General features: G+C 36.2%; 1 protein-coding gene across 1 annotated transcript in view; it reads right to left on the bottom strand.

Moving 5' to 3' along the window:
- Positions 1-22208, bottom strand: part of PTPRN2 (protein tyrosine phosphatase receptor type N2) — a 1559908-nt gene that overhangs the window by 27106 nt on the left and 1510594 nt on the right. Inside the window, exons 18-21 of the mRNA XM_043965830.1 lie at positions 15083-15202; positions 13402-13568; positions 7895-7948; positions 4725-4789 (exon numbers count right to left, since the gene is read on the bottom strand). Of these exons, the coding sequence (XP_043821765.1) occupies positions 4725-4789; positions 7895-7948; positions 13402-13568; positions 15083-15202 (406 nt within the window). The remainder of the gene's footprint in view (positions 1-4724; positions 4790-7894; positions 7949-13401; positions 13569-15082; positions 15203-22208) is intronic.

Raw genomic sequence — 22208 nt, 5'->3', positions numbered from 1 at the left:
TAAATTCCTCTACTGCCTCACTAAAGCTAATCATCTGCTTTGCCATACCCTGTATGAAAGATACGAATTCTCATCTCTTCACCTTAGCTCATGCTACCTAGAATGCCCTCTTTGTCTCTGCCTGCCAAAATCCTGCTCATCTTTCAACTCCAATTCTACCTACCACTGTGAAAACTAGAATTATTTGAACCAGAAGTGAGCTTTCCCTGGAATTCTATAGAACAGTTTTTAATTTTCCACTGACAAGGCTGTGTGCGTGTGTGTGTGTGTGTGTGTGTGTGTGTGTGTGTGTGTGTGTGTGTATAAAAGTCTTATCTTCCAAGCAAAGTGTAAGGTCTGGTAGGACCTGGATTTTATCCTGTTTTCACTATAGCTTATAACATCAGAGATAGCATTTTTACATGATAAATCGTCAATCAATATTTGTCAATTGATCTCAGAGGAGAAACTACCAGGTTACAAACTCAAATCTGTCCATACAGATGATGATGATAAGGTTCAAATAAGCAACAATCAAAAACCCCTCTCTTGCTCTTAATGGGTTTATTGGCTCTGTTCTTTGCAGAGATAATTAATTTAAATTTTATCCTTTAATGACATGCAGTTTGTTATTTTTAAGTATGATAAACCAGTAAAAAATGGAGTTGCTTAATTAAGATATTCTCGCATTGTTCAGTACAGTACCGGATGAGTCATGAAGTTAAAAACCCACATGAATATGCAGCAAGATTCATTTAATTGGTTTACATCACACTCTGGATCTTTTCCCCCCTTCCTACTTCTCATGGTCTAGTTTAACATAACATTTAAAGGTAATATATAACTCAAACTCCACAAATGATTAACATGTCATGAACAAGATATCTCTTGGAGTTCCCATTTTGTTTAGGCAGGAAAGAAAGCTTATGAGATACTTTGATATTTCAGAAGGGAGGGCAGCATGGCTTGGTGGAAAGAGGGCTTAGGGACAATCTAGTTGTGTGATTATGCTTGTGGATAAATCACAACATCTATGAACTTCAGTTTCTTCATCTGTAAAGTGTAATAACATTTTACTCACCTCACAGAGATGTAGTGAGGCAAACCAATGGATAACTTTAAAATGCTATATAAATGTGAGTTGTTAATGTTATTATTAACAACAATGCTTTTGATCTCTTTGGAAATTCAAATCTCTTTGCATTGCTGAGTAGGTGGATAGCATTTGTACAGCCCCTGCACTCTGTGACCCCGCAAGGGATGGGGAGGGGGGCTGGATAAAGGATAAGGAATGGGAAACGGTTGAAGTGGGCCTGCCATTTACAATGCTTATTTCCTTTGGGAGGTGGGAGGAGGGTTTGGTGGGAGTGTTGGTAAACTGATCTCCATAGCAAATGCAGCATAATAACATTAAAATGTAGCATTAAATCAAATGACAAATAGGTAATGAACAATTAATCAGAAATATAAGCCTGAAACTTACACTGATCTTAGGCAAAATTTGACAAGGTTTGTGTGACAGCAAGGCAATAACAAACGGGATCCAAATGCTGAAGATGAAAATCTGATGTTGGATGGATAGCAACATCATCATCTCACTGTTTGTTCTAAATTCATGTAATTTAGATTATTTAGAAAAGCACTTGGAGTTAATGCCGCTAAGAAGACAACAACCAACTGGCACATTTATTTAGAACATCCCCTAATTTAGTTCCCCAAAGGAAATTCTCATTCCTATGACTCAGGCCAAACAAAAGAAACAGGACTCCCAAAAAATGCTTTCTACAGTTCTTTGAACAACAATAGCAACTGGGAGATTGGAATGTGTTTACTCAGCATACAACTCCTTCTAGCATCATGAGACCTTTTCAAATTCCCTCCCCCCTGCCCAAACAAAAATCCTGGTAGGGAATCCTCTATAAAATGTGTGATAAATATTTCCCCAGTGGTAGGGTTTCTATTATTGCCACTATGTTAGCTGAAAGTTAGGACAGTTTCAACTTTGCCTGAAGGCTCCAGGGTGACCTGACAAATGTTATTCTTTGGGAAATTCTCATCACTTGCCAAATGATGGAACTTAGCTGAATTCCTGGTCAACTGCTTCTCCTTCCTACCTACTTTAGTACTCAAAGAAGGCTTTCCATAACTGATTTAATATATATATATATATGTATATATATATGTATATATATATGTATATATATGTGTGTGTGAATATGTATATATGTAATACAATATCACATTTGTGAAAAATTTTAAATGCTGTGTGAATGAATCCATGCCTCATTCAATTCAACAGGCATTTATTAAATTCCTACTATGTATGGGTAAGGCACCATGCTGAGTGCTAGAGGTACAATGACAGTGAAAAATAGTAACCACCACTCTATAAACATTTTTCCAGAAATATTCATAATTATGAAATGATTATGAAATAAAAATGATCAGTGATTGAGTTAAGATCTTAAATGCCAAAAGTTCTTGAATGCAAATTCCCTAAGTGAAACTACTTCTGAAGTAAAAGTGTCAAGTATTAGTTGAAAAGGGAACTTCCCTGTGACAAAAATCATTGAAGTATAAAAGTATTTTATAGTTTTATATCTATTTTCCCACTGCAAAAAAAAAATGTAGGGTGAACCTATTTACTTTGATTTAAAAACGCATTATTGTCTGCTTTTTAATAAACTAGACAGTGGAACTAGAACTTAAATTATTCCAAGTTTATTCTTAAACGTCCTTAAAAAAAAGACTGAAGGCCTTAATCCTTACTTAAAAAGCCTTTATGAAAGAAATTCTAGTCGATGCTGTCGTTGCAGCTGGACCCGGTCTGAAAGTGCACTTCCATTTTTATGTTTAGAACTGAAGAACTCTAAAGTTAGTGCTAGCACTCCACATAAAAGCTTTGGAAATGGCATTCTTTGGTCCTCGTGCAATTCATTCTTTTTAAGAAAAGGAAATGGAAAGAAAGGTTTCATGTCCAGGGCTTCAGGCCTTTGATCATTTGATGAACACTGGATCCTCAACCTGGGCCTCAAACTTCTCAGGCCAGACAAAGAATGCCTAGGCCTCACAGGCCGGGCCTAGATTCCTGTCAGAACAAAACCTTTGGCTGCCTCACAGTGTGACGGCCTGGGAAAGGCCCACCTCAGCAGGGCTGAGATGCCCGCTCTGCCCTTTGATCTTTCATTTAGACTACATCCCAAGCTCCAGGTCAGGGGATTTCAAATTGCACACCCCATTGGCAGAGGGGAGCCGGTCAAGAACAAAATGGGGGAGGGGGGGTGACCAATCTTTAAAAAAAAAATCCTTCGACTCCTTTCTTTGGCCAGTTTCACATGACTTGTTTTGTATTGTGAAACACTAAGCCCACACTTAAAATGGAATTTGACATTACATGGTACAATGGAGTCAATAAATGGCATTCTTTAATGCTCTTACAATAAGTCAACCCTTCCTTAAGTGGTTGAAAGCCGAAAGCTGGAAAATACTTCTCTATGATACAAAATTGCATATATTTAAACTCTAGGTTCCATCATATCCTCTTGGTGAAAACCAACATAACCCAAACAAATATTGAGATGATGTCAACATCCGTTTCCCCTACTTCTGCTCATTTTTGTTTGTCGTGATCCAATTTCCTCTTGAATCAACTATGTATCCAGCGGCTTGTGGTGTCACATATTCTTTCACAAACACACACATGATACACATAGACACATCTAAGTAAAACAATCCACACTCTCTTGGAAGTTTTCTTTTCATTGGTAGATGTTGGGGCAGATAACATAACTACTTTTAACATAGATGGTAATTTCTGTATTTCAACAACTACATGGTTGCAAATGAAATGATGTATATTTGGGAGAATAAAAAAACTTTCCTAAATAGAAATATTCCCCACCCCAACTTGATTATAAGTAACATAATGTTTCTTCTTGTATGTGTGTAAATCCTCAAGACTAATAAGCTAATTCTGAACACTTCAGAATGTTATTTGATGCTGTAAAACCTCATTTCAACCTAAGGACTTATTCTCTCCCCTGGTCCCTGATAATAGTCTCTTTTCTGTACTGTGTGACTTGTGTATCTCAGTGAACGTCCTGGGCCTCAGTTTTCTCATCTATAAAATAAAGGGAAGGAATTAGATGATCTATAAGGATCTTTCCAACTCTAGAATTATTTGATTCTAGGAGAGTAAATTTACAGGTCTTCAAAAGGACCAAAAATAAAAGAGAAGTTATATTTTAGAGGGCATAGGACTTCTATATAGGAGCACTATAATAGTGCTACTATAGACTCAAATATTTTTAAAAATACAATGAAATAGGTTAATTATTCACGTACAATAAAAAGGCTAACCCTTAGGTCATCTAACCTATTTAACAGATGAGAAAATTTAAGTTATTATTAGAAATTATTAGCATGACTGACCATTGGAGTTTACATTCTACTAAGAAATACACTATGTACCCAAAATAGCTTTTTTTTGGAGTTGGTTACATGCTTAAAAATATAAAGTCTGCATTTCCCTCAATGCCAAATATAATATTATCCTTTGTAGTACCCATTAACAAAGAATATACTTTTAAAAATGTGTGGCAGATAACTTAATATGATTCAGGAAGGGGGAGTACACTCCTTTAATTTATTCGAAGGCCTTCTGTGAATATTGCATCCTACGTTACTATGGCAACACCACCACATATCTCGGCCCTGACAAAGCAGCCAGGGCTTTTGAATCTCACCTTTGGCCATCTTATTGAGAACCATGTCAATCAGCACGTAGGTGCCGCTCCTTCCAGCGCCATCACTGTCAACAGAAGGAGAGAGAATGAAAATGCTATCTGTCCACAGGAAAGGCAGCAATCATTTATTTTACCACGTTTTAAGTGGGGACAGGGAAAGGAAAAGTGAAAAAGGGAACCAGAGGAAAAGAAACAAAGAAAACTTGCGATAGGCTTTAATAAACTCAAGCTGTTCATGAGGGATTAACTATTGTTCTTCACGACTAGGTTTTCCCTTTCTGTTTTTTGTTTCCTTTCCAAGGCCAAATATGTATTTTATGAGTTTTAATGAAAGAAAATTAGATAAAGAAACAGAAAATTGCCACATGGAGCAGAGAGAACCTTACTTCTATGACCTAGAACTAGACAAACTACAAGAACTAGAAACATGAGACTAGAAGTAAAAGGTTCTCAGGCAAGACTAAAATTTTCATTTGAGTATATATGTCAGATAACAGTCATACTGATTTTTTGGGGGTGGGATTTCCTTAATTTTAGATTTTTTATGCCATTTGATCCTCTCTAGAAATGGAAATATCCATGTTATTTGTTGCTTAATCATGGCTTTAAAAATCTTTCTCATCTAATTTCCTCCCCCTGAACTCCCCCTCCCCCTTTCCCCTGCCCCCACCTGCTATAATTGGAAAATTTACCATCTGGGCTAGATTTGTAAAAATGTTTTGAATAATGCCTCAACAGTATCAATTTTTTAAAAATGAAGAAGTAATTTCCAGGCCAAAAAAATAACACCAGCATCATTACTTTAGATATAGAAAATGTTAAACTAGTTATTCCCGCCATCCCCTCCCCCCCACCAAGTTGATGTCTCATTGCATGTGATGTGAGAGACCCTCTGTAATAGAGATGACAGGATCACAGAATGAGAGCAGGGAGGTACTCTGGAGGCCATCTGATCCAACCTCCCCAAAGCAGACAGGAGTTAAGAGACTTGCTCAGTGTCGTATACCTAGTAAATGTTTGAGGTGGGGTTTGAATTCAGTGCTTTTTTACTCCCAGCCCTACAGTCTCTTTGATTTGCTCCCTTTCTATCTGCCTCAGTTATTTATTGACCAAATAAATAACATAAGCAAAGGGCTTTGTAAACCTGAAGGAGCTCTATAGATATTAGCTAGTATTGTTTTTCTCATTTGTTGATCAAACTACTGAATGATTGTTAGACAGAATTTACTTGGGATGGATGGCTTTCATAGAGAAAGGATATTAACATTTAACTTTTCCCCCTTAAAAAGATGACTGATTAAAAAAATGGTAGCCACAGCAGAATACAAAAAAATTTTTAAAAATTAGTTATCAGAACAAACTTTTCTAGATAGCTTTATTCATTACATCATTGAAGAAGAGCAATTTTAAACCCTTTTTGGTGTCATGGACCCCTTCTTAGAATGTTTTCAAATGCATAAAATAAAACACATAAGACAATAAAGGAAACCAACTATATTGAAATAGTTATCAAATATATATATATATATAAAACACAATATACTATAATATACATATACTATAATATGCTATAATATAAAATAAAATTATATGGGTATATATGTTTAAAAGTTCATGAACCTCAAGTTAAGAACCCTTGCTTAGGGGCTTGCTTTCTAAGTAATTTGATCCTTCACCATACATGTCCTCAACAGACTCTAAAGGCATGATGCCTGTTTTTGCCACACCCTTGGTTTATAGCTCATACCCAACTCCTGAATATCTCAAGAACTGCTAATTGATTTCCTCTCATTTGAGCCTGTCTTAGCATACGTTGGGTTTTTTTTGTTTGTTTATTTTTGTTTTTGTTTTGTTTTGTGGGGCAATGAGGGTTAAATGACTTGCCCAGGGTCACACAGCTAGTAAATGTCAAGTGTCTGAGGCCGTATTTGAACTCAGGTCCTCCTGAATACAGGACTGGTGCTTTATCCACTGTACCACCTAGCTGTCCGCAGCATATGTTATTTGTAGAGGAAAATTAAAAAGGCTGAGACCACCCCAGTACCTCCCCTATGAACCCCAAACTAACAACAATAAAAGCCCTATGTTGTTTGAATTAGGTTAGTGGGGCCAGTATCATCTCAATGCACAGGCTTTCTTGTAATTAATTCACTTTAACAAACATTTGATTCAGTGCCTATTATGTTCAAGGCACTAGGCTAGGTGCTAGAAATAATTCTAATACTTTGATAGGTTTCTAAAAACAAATACTAAACTTCTTTTCTCTACCATCACAACTCTAAAAGGAAAAAAAGTTCCTAAAAAAGAGATTGAATTATTTAACAAAAGATGATCCAAAATTTAGCTTGTTAGTTGAGTCAAATTCAGATATTCTTTTGGAAACCTGTTAATTTCACTTCTATATTTAACTTAGAGAAAATAAGGGTTTACAATAGGTTGGCATAGCTCTAATAGCCAAATTGATTTCTGTGAAAACACTCATGGTCAACCTAGAAAACAAAAAAGATGGACAGGTGGCGGCCATTCAAACATGCCTCTAATAATAGCCAAATACTAGCTATATACATATATGTGTGGTTGTTGTTCAGTCATTTCCAACTCTTCATGACCCTATTTGGGGTTTTCTTGGCAAAGATCCTAGAGTGGTTTTCCATTTCCTTCTCTAGTTCATTTTACAAATGAGGAAATTGAGGGAAACAGGGTTAAGTGACTTGCCCAAGGTCATATAGCTAATAAGTGTCTGAGGCTGGATGTGAACTCAGGTCTTCCTAATTCCAGGCCCACTGCACCACCTGGCTGCCCATAATACATATATGTACATACGTGTACACATATATATGAAACAATATGGCTTATCTCATTGCAAATTGTCAAATAAATGTCACCTTGATCCAATTTTTTGGTCAGATACATTAGTGGAGGAATTAGACACATCTCAGATAAACTTTAACAACAAATTATAGAATGGTTAGCATAAGTATAATCAACAAAACTTTCAGTGACATAAAAAGAACATGAAGCTAAATTGCTGTCTCAGAATATATCTTCAAAAGACACATGTATGTGCTAATTAATCTGCTAGTTATCTCAATTTTTAGGGTTTTTTTTTACAGTTTTGTGTTTTCTTAACATAGCAAAACTTCCAAGAACATGTAAAAAGTTATACTTGCCTGCAATGAACAATAATTGGACAAGAACGGCCCCTGTAGCACTTGTTTACTTTTCTGCAACAAAAGAGAGATATCAAATTATAATTATAATCCATTTCCTCAGATAATAAAAAGAGTAAGCCAAGTCAATGATTTTATATTCTGAAACTCATTTTCCATTAGCCAGTTTTGATAAAGAAAACAATCACATTCACAATTCCCCATGATTCAATTTTCTTTTTGTAGCAAGCTGAAATACTAAACAAAATTCTTGTACATTCACAAAGATTTTACATTTGCAAGGGTGAACTCAAACAACCATATCCATTGATAGTCTGTCTGATCAGTGGATCAATTCATCTAGTTCTCACCGTAACTTTTTCTCCCCCCTCCTTCTTCAGTTAATCTAACTTTTTGCTATAGGCTTTTCCGTATTCTACATTGGAATTCTTGTGTTTTAGAATTCATGCTCCAATCCCCAAACACTCCCATCATCCACTCATTTCAGTTGAAAAACAGGTTGCATTCATATACTCTGAGGGAAATCCTCCTGTGCATTTTTTACATAATCATGTGGTAAGAATGTTTTAACCAAAGAGGAAAAAAAAACCAATGATGTCAAGAAAAGAGCTTTCCATTTTTTGAAATTTGAGTGCATTACCAAACAATTTTCATTCTACCGATTTTTGGCTAGTTAGTCTCAGAGGTAAACAATAAACATGTACCAACATTTTGTTACAATCCCCGTCCCTTCTGGCCCAAATAGGGGGGTGATTTATATTCCTTGTAAAGGACCCTCTAATATTTTGTTTCTTCCATCAGATAAGCTATGGAATGTCTAAAAAGCAAATCAAGTTATTCAGAAGGGTATTTTCAAAGGAGAAAATAAGAGTTAGTCTAGGTTTTTTGGAAGAAAGAAATGCATTCCTCATCTGAAATGTGTAGCATTCTTTTATCCTCTGATAGGAAGCAAAATTGGGGAGAGGGTGATAGTAACATGGGAAAATTTCCCTTAAAGACGAAATAAAAAGGCTTTACTTTTTCTTTTCAGAGGCTGTCTACAAACACCAAAATAATCCATCAAAAAGTAAAAATTCAATCAGTTGTTTTATCTTCAGCACATTAAAAGAAAGGAGGAGGTGACTTTGATTTTTCTTTTCAGTAGATCAACTGGTCTCTTTCTTCTGAATTCACCATATATTTTGGTATCATCATACATCGAGCTTGGATATCAGATCTGATGGCACTGTTGCATATATCACTGTTCAGTGTGAGAGACCTAGATTCCCCAAGCTGCATAGTACTAAGTGTAAGTACTTCAGAACAACAGATGTTTTGAGAAAAGATAATGTATAGTGGGAGAATCTAGATGTAAGCATTAATGAGACACCCATACTCCACTGTGACCCTTGGATCTGCTTTCTCTCTACCCAAAAAGTGAAATACACATGCTTAGAGATGACAGAAAGTGAAAATGGTAAGAAAAAAAAAGGCTCAGGACACAAGTTACCTAGTTCCCTAATGGTTAAGATCTCTCACTACTTATACTACCAGGAGTTTTTTTTAAAGCTACATTTATATTTGGGAGAAAAGATGATAAGCAAGAAATGAACACTTATTAAGTCAATAGTACTCTTGTACAAGAATACCATAGAAAATACTTGACTCTTTGAGTATAAAATGGACTGAGGAAAGTAGACCCACTTCTGAAGTCGTTCTCTCTCTTTTTTTTTCTTATTCAGGTTAGTAGGGCATCATGAGTTCTACTTCTGATCAATAGATTCTAAACTACCAGAATGGCTTCTGAAGTGTGAAGGCTGCTGGGTCCAGCCTACTATACAGGCTAAAATGTATAAAGTCATTTAGAATTTCTTTTTGGTGATGGTGGTATTATTATTTTCTTTTAGCAGAATCAGGCATGCTTACCATTAAATCATTCTAGACTTGTTTTACTTTTAAAGGGTTTTCAACTGCAAATGAAAGCTTTTGCCATATATTTCTTAGTAACTGACTCTTTTACCATGATCAGGGTTACCACCTCAACTCTGCATTCCAAAATCTTGTGATATTTCATATTTGACAGCCTCATCTATGTTTTGTGGAAGGAAAAACTAAATATTTATCTGTAGACGTACTGGTAAGTGGCCAGGTCCTACTCCATTTTTCAGATGGTGCCAAGAATGCTCAACACAGGCATAATTAAAAAGAGATAATAGAATAAATATCCACCCTTCACCAAAATGTATAGGACACAATTAAAATGTAGGCAGCCATCAGACACAACAGTATCACAATGTCCAATTCACAGTTGGTCAGCCCCATTCCCTCTTCCCTGCGAGTACTTTTAACAAGACAGCCTCCCTCACTTAGTAATGTTGTTAAAAAGCTAATTACTAGCTAAATATGTCTGTGATTTGCTTTTGCACTCCCGTAATTCCTTTCTTCATTCTATGGCATGTTTAAAATGCTGTTGTCTCTAAGCATGTTGTGACTGGTTGCTTCTGCAGAGTTTAGAAAGGCTTTAGTGTAATTTTAAGAAAAACCTCCTCTAACCCTATTGAGGGGGGGAACCCAACAACTCACAAACAGCCAAAGAGACATGTTGTGTAAATACCACGTGGCATTATTTTCTTAGCATTTTATTTACAAGAGATCCAAATACTTGTATTATCACAGCTTGAAAAAAGCACAAAAGAAAACCTTAAAAGCCGATTATCACATATTCCAACATAAGGTTTCTTATCCAGTTGATTTATGATATAATCTACTGATAAGTTATGAAGATAAATAAGCAATATTCAAGTATCCCATTCTATCCCAAGTTTACACTACTAGAGTAAATGCAAAATTCGTCGATAAGCAGAAGGTCCCAAACATTAAGAAAAAATGATAATTTTTATATTTAGATCTATACACAGGAGGAATTAACTGAGGAAGAATGATTAGTGATACAAACCAACCCATGGGGTCATTGAGTGGAAAAGAAATCATCATGCAAACCATCAGCAAGCAAAGGTCAGAGGTCGTTAGAGGCTCAGAAAAGGGGTTTCCCACATTGTCCCTGCAGCAGAGTCACAGTTTCCAATGATCACTTTTGTGACTATGCAACTGGGCTCATATTACTAGCTGCAACATCACAAAAATGACACCGGCAACCGCTAATTAGCTGGCAAAATAAGAATTTGTCCATTTTTAAAGTGAGCAGGGTTAGTAGATGTCATTGCACACAGCAAGAAGTGATAGCATAATATATATATTTTAAGCAAAGCCCTCACATGTGATGCTAATTATCTTTTAGCTTAGCAGTTTCTCTTTAAAGTGTAAATGTGCTCCCTCTGGGCTTGGAGAAATATTTAATTACACATATCAGTGCATGACTAACAAGCTAGTTCAGAACTAGAATGGTTGGTCTATTGTTCAAGATGAAATTAGGATTCTAGTAACATTCAACTGACCAGTGTTTTCAGAAGCAGCCTCACCTCTTCCAACTCTGTAATTTGTGTGCTTATAAAAAAAATCATCTCAGCATCTCATGCTTAAGTGGGGTACATTCTTAGAGTATGAGCATTTAGGTCAATATTCAGCCTAATCGGGGAAAATCCATAATTATCTGAAACACAATTCACTAAATAAGTAAAGAAATAGAAACTTTGGGTTTCCAAATGAAACTTGCAAAGCTATGGCTAGAATTTTTGTTGTTGTTTTTGGTTAAAGTGGTTGTTTTTAATAAAAAGTCAAACAAAGGCAACTTCTTAGTACCATATATCCATAGACTCTGGGCAAGGGAATTTCGGGAATCTAACTTTTCTTGATAATGACATATAAAAATAGAGGGTTGGTTATGTATATGCTCAATTTAATATATGTATATGAATGTATAAACATATACCCATATGCATATATATACACATACACTAAATGTACATTAAAACATTGATATTAAGATGAGTAGTCATCTTTATTGAGATACAGCAATATGTCTGTCAGTATGTTTTTTGAGGACTCCATCCCAAAAAACTTACTCTAGGTCAGATTTTAAATAGCATGTCTTAGCAATATTTTCTCCTACAATACAATGCATTTACATTAAGAAAAGCCATAAATGGCCAAGAGAATAAGATAGGAAAAGTAGCAATTGTTCATATATGCTAACAGATTTTCCTATGGATTTTTTAAACCATGCATTCAATATTCTTGATCTATAATACACAATTTGGATCTATAAGTAAGGTAAAAGAGCAGCAGAGTTGGCTGTGAATGTGTATTATATGTACAGTACCAAATTTGATTGTCTTTTTTATCCCATTCACATGCTATTTGATCCAAGGCAGTATGTCACATTTTTCTTTTCTTTCTTAAATAGAACAAGAAGCAAAATCAAGAACATCATACTTACAATACAAGTCTAGAACTTATAAATTCAGGAAAATCAAAGTTAAGGCTGAAAGCCTATTTTTACTAAAATACCCAATCTTTCCACCTTCCTCTGACCCAGGTTAATGTAGAATCTAGGATTAACAACTATTTATATCAAGATTGCACTATGTAGGCACATAATGAATGCAATTCAATCTTTTTTTTTTTTTTTTTTTTTTTTTTTTTGCGGGGCAATGGGGGTTATGCGACTTGCCCAGGGTCACACAGCTAGTAAGTGTCAAGTGTCTGAGGCCGGATCTCAGGTACTCCTGAATCCAGGGCCGGCGCTCTATCCACTGCGCCACCTAGCCGCCCCCAATGCAATTCAATCTTAATTCTCTAATTCCTTATTTTCTATTTTTATTTGTAATCTTTAATCTTCCTTTAAAATGTGTAGATATATTTGAGTGAAATGGAGGCAAGATCCTATCATACCTCAGGGCTCTGTTGAAACTAGGCACAATTTTCAGGTTACCTATTCCTATCCAATTACCACTATATAGTAGCCAATACCAAGTAAAGTCTATGGATGATGTGCCAAATATACTTTGTACTAAAATGCATAAATCGACAAGGAAAACAAAATCTCCAACTGAAATGTTGATTACAAAGTGAGTCTAGTCAAACAATTCAGTTAATAAATATTCAAAAGAGACTCCCTCTTTCACTGGGTAATTATCAAAGCCCTGAGGATGGGCAAAAGGCTGAGTAATTTTTTCAAACTGTCATTTCCAAGCCAGTGTTGTTGTTATTTTTTTTTTTAAATAGACACTAGTCCATGCTGACTAGACTTATTTGGAATTTGCATCTTCTTTCACTCAGGAATGACTAGATTTAAAAGCTGTACCTGATCCTATATTCTTAATTCATTTATAATTCTCATAGTAATTTCCAAGTAGCTTGGTAATATAGACAGACTAAAAAAAAATGGGCCTCATTTTATCAGAAATATAAGAGAGACATGGATAAGAATAGTACCCAATAAGACATAGAACTGATGACCACACATCCACTGAGGAATCTTGCATAAAGTAATCATTACAAATATTACTCCTTTTAACCAGTGACCAGACTCTAGATGCCTTAATGTGTTATTATGTACTTTGTTGTACCTGCGGAAATCCAGAAGTGATCTTGTAGAAGAAGGAACTCCCTGGTCATACCAACTAAGGAAATGGAACTGGGTTACGGTCCGGGTTTCATTGGTTTGAAGATTTTTCAAATAAAAGCTTCTCACAAGGAAATCCTCACACCAGATATGCTCAGACACCAGATTTACCTGGATGGAAATTATAATTTATAGAAGAAAAGAAAGAGAGAGGGTAAAAGGCATCATAAACCCAAAGCACAATTCAATCACACACTTAATTGGAGATTTGCAGGTATGGGGAGAAAGGTACATGTATCAGGTATGAATTTTGTAACCTTTCACAGAGCAGAGGAATCAGCAAACTGTCATTGTCCTCTTCCCTGACCAATTAGAACAATGGTACATGTGACTATAGTGTCACATAAAAAAAAATCAACTGGGGCAAAAAAACCAATTACTATTCAAAATTATGCCTGAATATTGCCCTTACAGTTTCTGATAGAAGCCTTGAAGAAATATCACCAATTGGTTAAAACGGTTGGCTAACAAAGATAACCTAAACAGATCTGGTCAAAATGTTCTTCTATGTAAAGTTGAGTTTCATCTTGAATGAAACAAACGTTGGCTTAGAGCTGATAAACAAGAGCTTCCACATGAAGATGTTTAAAGTAGTTGCATCAATTAGTATAAGAAATTCATGGAGTGTTAGAGCTGGGAATTAACTAGAGAGATTATCTAATCCAGTACTCTCATTTCATAGATGAGGGAACCCAGGTCCAGACAATTGGTTAGTATTCCTCAAATTTAAGACAATAATTCTAATGCTATAGATAATGAATTGCTCACCCTCTCAGTTCAACCCTAAAAGCATGCCCTATGGCATGCAAAGTTCTGAGTCACCATTGGGAAACTTGGTTATTTTGGCCAATTTTAATAGAAAACTGTAGCAGGAGTGAGTCTACTCCTATCTTTAAATGCTTAAACTACTTGGGCCACCTTAGGGTGCCCAAGAAACTTGTGTATAAGAAATTTGAAAAGGGATATATGTCTGTCTGCAGACATATATCTCCAAATATAAGTCAAATAATACATATGCAACATTCTAAACAGCACAGTGTTAAGACCTACTTTACCAGGCTGGAGAAATCAATAAATCATTAGAATAATAGCAGGGCTCCCCTTTTAAATGAGACTATTTTAAAGCCATACTCCATGGGGCATGTTTAAATGGGCTACCCTGTAGAGGTAAATATTTTTACTTTTTTTTTTTCCTGTCCAGCATTTGTATTTGTCAAAATTTGGCAATGAAAAAGACATATTATCAAAGGCTTCAATTACAGAGCTTTATACAATATGGCTATTTTAAGAGCTTGAATCTCTGTGAAAATTCCTAGAAAATGCTTCTCATTTATATCCTGATGACAGGAAGAATTGAAATTCCCAAACCTAGGAATATTTTATTCCTCTTCTTCATAAAACTGGTTTGTCACCTTCCAGTTGCTTTCACTCCAAGGAGAATTCAAGGGATCTCAAGATTCCTCTTGAAGTCCTGTGGAGGAGGGCTGCTTGCCTCCTTCCCAAATGCAAGTTTATGGTGGTTCCCTGCTTAGGTCAAAGTAGATTAAGTAATATTTGGCCCGGGGATGAAATCAGTCCACACATTTCTTGTCCACTTTACAACCAGATCTATTTTACTTAAGTACCTCATAGATGTGGTAAAGGTTGGACCCTTCATCTGGCCAATAGTGGTAACACTGCTTGACTCCATTCTCCGTGAGGGGTGTCAGCATGACAATAACGACACAGCCGTTCTCCCAGACCATCTGCAGACAAAGAAAGACACCGTGGCCACACTGTGACTGCCTAATTACCGCGTGACACGTATAATTACTGCACTCAGAGACACAATCAAAATTTATTCCATTCACAGAAAATTTATTTCATTTTCATTAGACACTTTTACTCTGCAGCTGCTTTCAAATCTCTGAATAAAACAGGACCATATTTTGCATGCTTCCATGAGATATTAAAAAATTTCCAATGAATTCATTCCATGGTTTGTTTTTTTTAAATCTCTGTTCTATGTTCAGATGTTTAGCTTTCCAACTTTTGACCTAGGAAGGAAACTTTCTATAATACTGCATAAAATATGCAGCATAGTAGCTGATGTGGCATGTAGCAGAGGAGCCTCTGCCTTCCCAATGTAAAACAAACAAACATTTGACACGCCTAGTTTGGGGTTGTTGAGATTTGCCATGTCTTGAAAGCAGTTGGCATGGTTGGTCTACAAAGAATCATAATCTTTCTAGACAATCTGAAGCTAGCTCCCAAGCTGTTTCTTTGAAAAGAAAAGTGCACTCAGAAGACAACATCAAAAAATTGCATCTCCTCTTGGCCATACCAAAATATAACACTCTGCTGTCCAAACCGCAGTAAGTCCAAGAGAAAGGAAATAGTGAGTCTTAGTGAATTGATTTAACAATTTGGGATAGCCACCTATGGGAAAAATAAGGAGCAAAGAAATGTCTGTAAAATTACTGTATAGAAAGGCCAAAACAAGCAAAGATGGCCCTATAGAAATGGTCTCCAAACACAGCTTACAACTGTGTGAACACCAGCCTAGGAATGAATACTTAACAACAGCATAATCACTAAAGACCATTATTATTATGGGTATAGTGATGTTATATTTGCTGACTTTTATTAGCATATTAAATTACAGAATGAAAAGGAACCTGCCCCTTTTTTAAACAAAGGGATACATTAACTTCAGAGAAATATTTATAAGCAACTACATTTAGATGTAAATTTAGTAAACCAAAAGGACCTGTATTTCTTTTAAATGCACAGAGATGATAATCCAATTAGGTACTCCCCCTCCCCCCCTCCTTTTTTCAAAGCTACAGAATATTTCTCAAATACAAATGATTTCTCTTCATTGCTCATTCTGTTAAGCCCTCCCCTTTAAATTATATTTTATAAATCAGGCACATACATAATATTTTCCTCCCTTAATATTGATTTATACTCCCATGTGATATAAATAGTCAATAACTTTAAGGCACCTCATTGTGTATCGTTTAGATTGGAATTTAATGTAAGCCAGTGAAGTATTTAAGGAAAAAGTCCACAAATAAATGTGAATTACACTCAGTCCCATTTCCTTCTTGCAAATCCAACAATAAGATAAGAATTCCAAACATGTGTCTTACTTTGAGCTACCCAGGCTTTAAAACTAGTTCCACTAAATCGGTACTTTCATCACATAACAATTTAATGTGCCTTCAGAAGGTATAGAAGCTCATTGAAGCCATTACGAAAATGAGGAGAAACACAGATTTTATGAGTGTAATAAAAATACAATGATCTAGACCATAAACTAATCATCTAGCACTCTGCTTGTGCCACCCAAGTGTAACATTATAAAGCCCACTCATTTAAAGAGGAATCCTTACAGTTGGGCAACATCTTTCATTGGTTCAAACACACTGCATTTCATTACAGAGGGCCTGCCTGGCTCTCTAAAGATTTGGTTAAGATTAAATCCAAATGAAACTTAATTTAAACAAACAATTTCAAAGGCACTCTTGGGTGTAATATATCTTTTTAGGTCACTGTGCATAAAAGCAGAAGGAGAATTTTACTAAATCAAACAAACAGGAAGCCCATTTGGGTATCAATATTCTATTCAGTTCATGGTAAGGATTAGCCTTTGCATTCCTTACTATTTAAAACATTCCTTATCAACAGAAACTGAAGCCTGCCCCAGAACTGAAAGTTAGAGCATTTCACCATATTTTTACTATTCTAGGATGTAATTTAGCTGGACAGTTTTCAGAATACATACAACAAAGAGCTTTTTGAATTTGGACTTTGGGAGAATGGAAGATGCCAGTTTCACAAAAATTCTGGTTAATTCAGCTAACACATGTTATGTCAGGAGTTCTTTCTAGCTGCGTATTTCCTCTCAGCCTCATACCTCTATCCAATCTTGCTCTCTTTTCTAAGACCTAAGGGTGAATGACTTATAAATGCAAACTTGTTTTTCTGTTTCAGGAACCATTATTCAATTGACCAAATTTATTTCAACAAGCAATTATTAAACGCTTTTAAAGTATAAGACATTGTGTTTGCTACTCCTGTATTCTTCCTGCCAAGCTCTTTCTGACTGGTGAGAGTTCACCATATCTCACCTGGTCCCAGACTCTCCAAACTGCATTCTAACTCCCTTTTTTTCATTTCTTCTGTGTGAGCACCAATTCCTCTTCTCTACTTTCCACTTCTTGCTCAGTGTAATCAAGTAAACACTACCATTTCTGGATCTGTGAATTCATTACCTGTGAATCTACTTGTTAGCATCCCTGTGATTTCCAATACCAAAACACCACTCCCCAGCTACCACTCCCATATGTTGCTTTTCTCTATTAGAATATAAGTTCTTTGAGGGCAAGGATTGTCTTGCTCTTGTATTTGTAGCCACAGTACTTGACACAGTGCCTGGTACATCATAAGCCCTTGATAAATGGTTTTTCATTCATTCATTTCATGGCAGCTAGAAAGAAGAGAAATAGCAAAATTCCTGTCTTTAAGGAGCTTAAAATGGAAAACTATTCAGTGGAACAAAAACTCCCTATCAACCAACCCACCCCAACTCCAAGCAATCCAATGACACTATAGTTTTACTTAGTGATGATTATTAGATTCAAGAGTTGGACGATGTCACATGAGACATGCCCATTCCTAGAGCCATCTGGTTGGTAAATGTTAGATGATGATACTTTTACTGAATTTATCAGGTGGGCAAAATAAAAAGGGTATCGCAGAAGGGCCCATAGCCTCAGGTAACATTCTAAAATGCTATCTTTATCTTTGAGCCGAAAGCGCCCTCTTTTCTCTGGTCGAAACACACACAATTCCCCCTCCCCCCAACAACAATAACAACAACGACATACCCCAACAAGGCCCATCATCAAACCAAAACAAAGTCTTCAAAAACAGGTCTTAAGGTTTTCTGGATTTGTACTAGAACTTTGTAAGAGCAAAATCTAAGCCTGGCTCTCCTTGGTGTGGGGAAAATGTTATAGACCTCTGTAATGATTAAATTTATTCACTCCACACTTATTAAGTGCCTTCTGTGAGCAGGCACTGAGTATATAACGATTTCCCTCAACTGAAGAAACTGTTATTGCCGCTCTCCAACCGAAGGTGTGTGGTATATAAATCTGGAATAGAGATTGTTATAAACATAAACATGTCATGTTTCTGCATCCATTTATTATAGGAGGAAAGAAAAACATCATGTCAGGTAGAGGAATCAGTTCAATTTAATGTTGGATGCTGGCTACATCTACAGAGCGTTAACACAACCACTTAGAAAAGAAAATTAGCCAGTAAGTCATTTGGTCTAAACGAGGACAAATAACCAGTTTAACCTACTATTTCACCAAACTCACCGGTTACTTCACTGCCCCTTCCCACCTCCACCTCCTTTCTAAGTCATCACTTTTTTGATCCCCCAAATCAAAAGAAAATTACAGGGGAGGAAAAATTTCTTCAAAATATACCTCATAGTTTTGGAACAAACCTTTAGAGCAGACTCCTTTAAGGTGATTACATTGACAAAAACAACCCCCACACACAACTTTCCTTTCAGATGTGTAGTGAAAACATTAAGCTTTTGAAATTACAGCAAAGATCTCATTCACTGAATAGAAGATCAGACTGAATTCATGGAATATTTAAATAATTGACTAAGTACATTTTGGATATATTTTAGTATATAGAGAGATGCCAGTAATTCAAAGTAAATGGTAACAAAGAATTTCCAAGTCATAGTCCCACGGGGCCTGATTCAATAAGCCCCTTAGTTGTTTGCCAGAAAATGGATGCTGTTAAGGTGTTTGAAAACAGATTGTTCTCTAGAGTAAGGTGAGCATTTCCTCTCTCTCCCCTCACCCATGATCTTGTTCACATTTGCCTCATAGGCTGTGCAGAGGCCAATTTTAGCCCAGCCCTGTTAGAATGACCTCAGATTCCAAATTAGTAAGGTTTCACTGTGTTGGGCATCTTATTTGTTGGGTGCACATGACTGACACAGAACCAGATAGATCTGACAGATCTGGGCATTCTGATTTGCTGCCACCCATCTACATAGCCCTTCGGGGGCAGAGGTCCTGAAACCTTGGTCCTGCTTTAAAGGGAGCAATTTCTCAGCAAGCACAGCAATTACATCCCCTGAATGTCTGATTATGCTGTAGTCACAGTCACCCTAAACAATCAACACTCTGGTAATGGCATTCAAGGTCATATGGAGGCCACTGAAATCTCACTTTGTTATATTTTTGTATTTTTTAGGAATAGCTTTTACTAAAATGTATTTACATTATCCCTTCCTATAGAATGTAAGGTCCTTGAAGGCAAGGATTGAATGATTTTTGTCTTTGTATCCTAGTCCCTGTCAACTGGCATGCAGAAGGCATTTATGAAATACTTGACTGTTGAATTCATTAAGAATTTCTTCTAAGTATATTTTGGAAGGAAGTAAATATGACCTTATTCAAGCATTCAGATATATCCATCCACTTTTCTCTCTCAGAGGACTAGATTATGTATTGTTATACTATGTTTAGTAAGTAACATATTTTAGAACTCTGCACTGATCATCAATAGGGATAGAGACAATGGGAAACCCACCTTTTTAGCTATCACATAAAATGCCCGGTCCAGGTATAGAGTGAAAAGTTGGTTTCTGATAAATAGTTGTCACCACCTCTAGAGTGTGTTTTCTCTAGCAACGACACAACAGTTGCCCAAGGGGATGGGGGGGCTTAAATGTAATACACTTGCAATTTTATGGAAAACTACACTAGACTTCTTTAAATAGGGTATAAGAGCATGCTTACATTTCAAGTACAACAGACTCAATATGTCTTGGTGTGCCTACCATGTGATTTAGGGATTTCCATGGCAAGCACAAACACTCATAAACCAGATTTTTTTAAAAGTGAACAGTTGTACAATTACTATTGATGTATTTATTCTCAATAACTTGACATGTACATTAAGTTACCTAGGCCCCAGGGAGCATTGTTACTTATGAACTACTCTCTCCTCAGCCTGCTTTCATGTTCCAAATTAAATATGCATATTTTACACCTTAGATAGAAGTGGCACTTTTAGTCTGCCATGCTCTTCAAGATGAGTACCCATTAAGAATGCATCAAACCCTGTTCTATGCCAAAAGAAAAAAAAAAGGACCGTGAATCAAAACGGTATTTTGAAAGCTGAAAATTCAATAGGATTTCAGCTATGAAACACAAGAATAAGTAAAAGATGTTCAGGTATTTTGTTTTATTTTAACCAAAGATTAATTTGAAAATTTTAATATGAGTTAGGTAAGAGCACTGGGGACTAAAATTCTTTTAAATGTATATTCTTTAAAAATGGTGAGGGCAGCTAGGTGGCGCAGTGGATAGAGCACTGGCCCTGGAGTCAGGAGTACCTGAGTTCAAATCCGGCCTCAGACACTTAACACTTACTAGCTGTGTGACCCTGGGCAAGTCATTTAACCCCAATTGCCTCACTAAAAAAAAATAAATAAATAAAATTAAATTAAAAAATGGTGACCATTGCCTAGAGCCAAGTTGGAATCTGGCTATTTACTACCCAGGGCAAATGTTTTAACTTCTTTAGGCATCAATTTCTTTATTTGTTAAATTGGGATAATAAGAGTACCTTTGTCATAGGATTTGTTGGGAGAGTCAAAAAACATTTTTTCAGACCTTAAAGAGTCATGTAAATATGGATTATTATAATTTTATTACTATTACCACTATCCAATTGTGGTATAGAGATTAAACAGGATTTGGAAACCGAATAACCACTCATTAACCCATGTTTTCTATACCCCTATTTTAAGTGAGAAAAATGAGTACTGAAAACACAGCTATTCTGACAGTGAGACTGGCCCTCAGGAAAATGATGCAGTTGGCAAAGTTTGTCTTGGTGACCCATCTTTCCTTTTGACACCATTTCCCTATCTCTAATGATTCCTCTCCCCAAGTTCTCTCAAACTATACAGCTATCCTGTTAGAATAGGAGGAAGGTTATCTAATAAACTCACATTAAAGCATTGTTGTTTATTATTTAGTTGTTTTTCAGTCACGTCCAGCTCCTCCTGACCTCACTTGAGGTTTTCTTGGCAAGGCCACTGGAGTGGTTTGCCATTTTCTTCTCCAGCTCATTTTATGAAGGCAAAGAGGATTCAGTGACTTGCCCAGGATCACAGAACCAGTGAGTGTCAGGCTGGATTTGAACTGAAGAAGATGAGTCTTCCTGATTCTAGGACAGGTGTTGTATTCACTGTGCCATCTAGCTGCCCTCTACTTCCAGTGTTAGCGTGACTTACTGAGTTACCCCTTAATTTCAGAAAGCAAGTACAACATAGTATGGACAGAGGACTAGATTTGGAGTCAGGAATACCTGGGTGAAAAGATCACATCAGATGCTTACCAGTTGTGTGGCCCTGGACAAATCACTTAACTTCTCTTGCCTTAATTTCCTTACCTGTAAACCAAGGGGATTATTCAGAGAAGAAAATACCGATTCCACCTCAGATACTTCCTAGCTGTGGTAAGCATAAGTAAATCTTAACTTTTCAGAGCATCGGTTTCTTCATAGGCCAAACGGGGATAATAATATTTGTATTTCCTACTTTACTGAGTTGGTTTGTAGAAAGCAATTCACGAGTCTCAAAGTGTTACACAAGTGTTTACTATTAAGTGTTAATTATTAACTGCTATCAAGTGTTAACTATTATGAATGGGAACT

The sequence above is a fragment of the Dromiciops gliroides genome, chromosome 5, assembly GCF_019393635.1.
Source record: "Dromiciops gliroides isolate mDroGli1 chromosome 5, mDroGli1.pri, whole genome shotgun sequence".
In the NCBI taxonomy this organism is placed as follows: Eukaryota; Metazoa; Chordata; class Mammalia; order Microbiotheria; family Microbiotheriidae; genus Dromiciops; species Dromiciops gliroides.
Note: the sequence above shows the minus strand (reverse complement) of the source record. Positions and strands in the feature narration are given on the sequence as shown.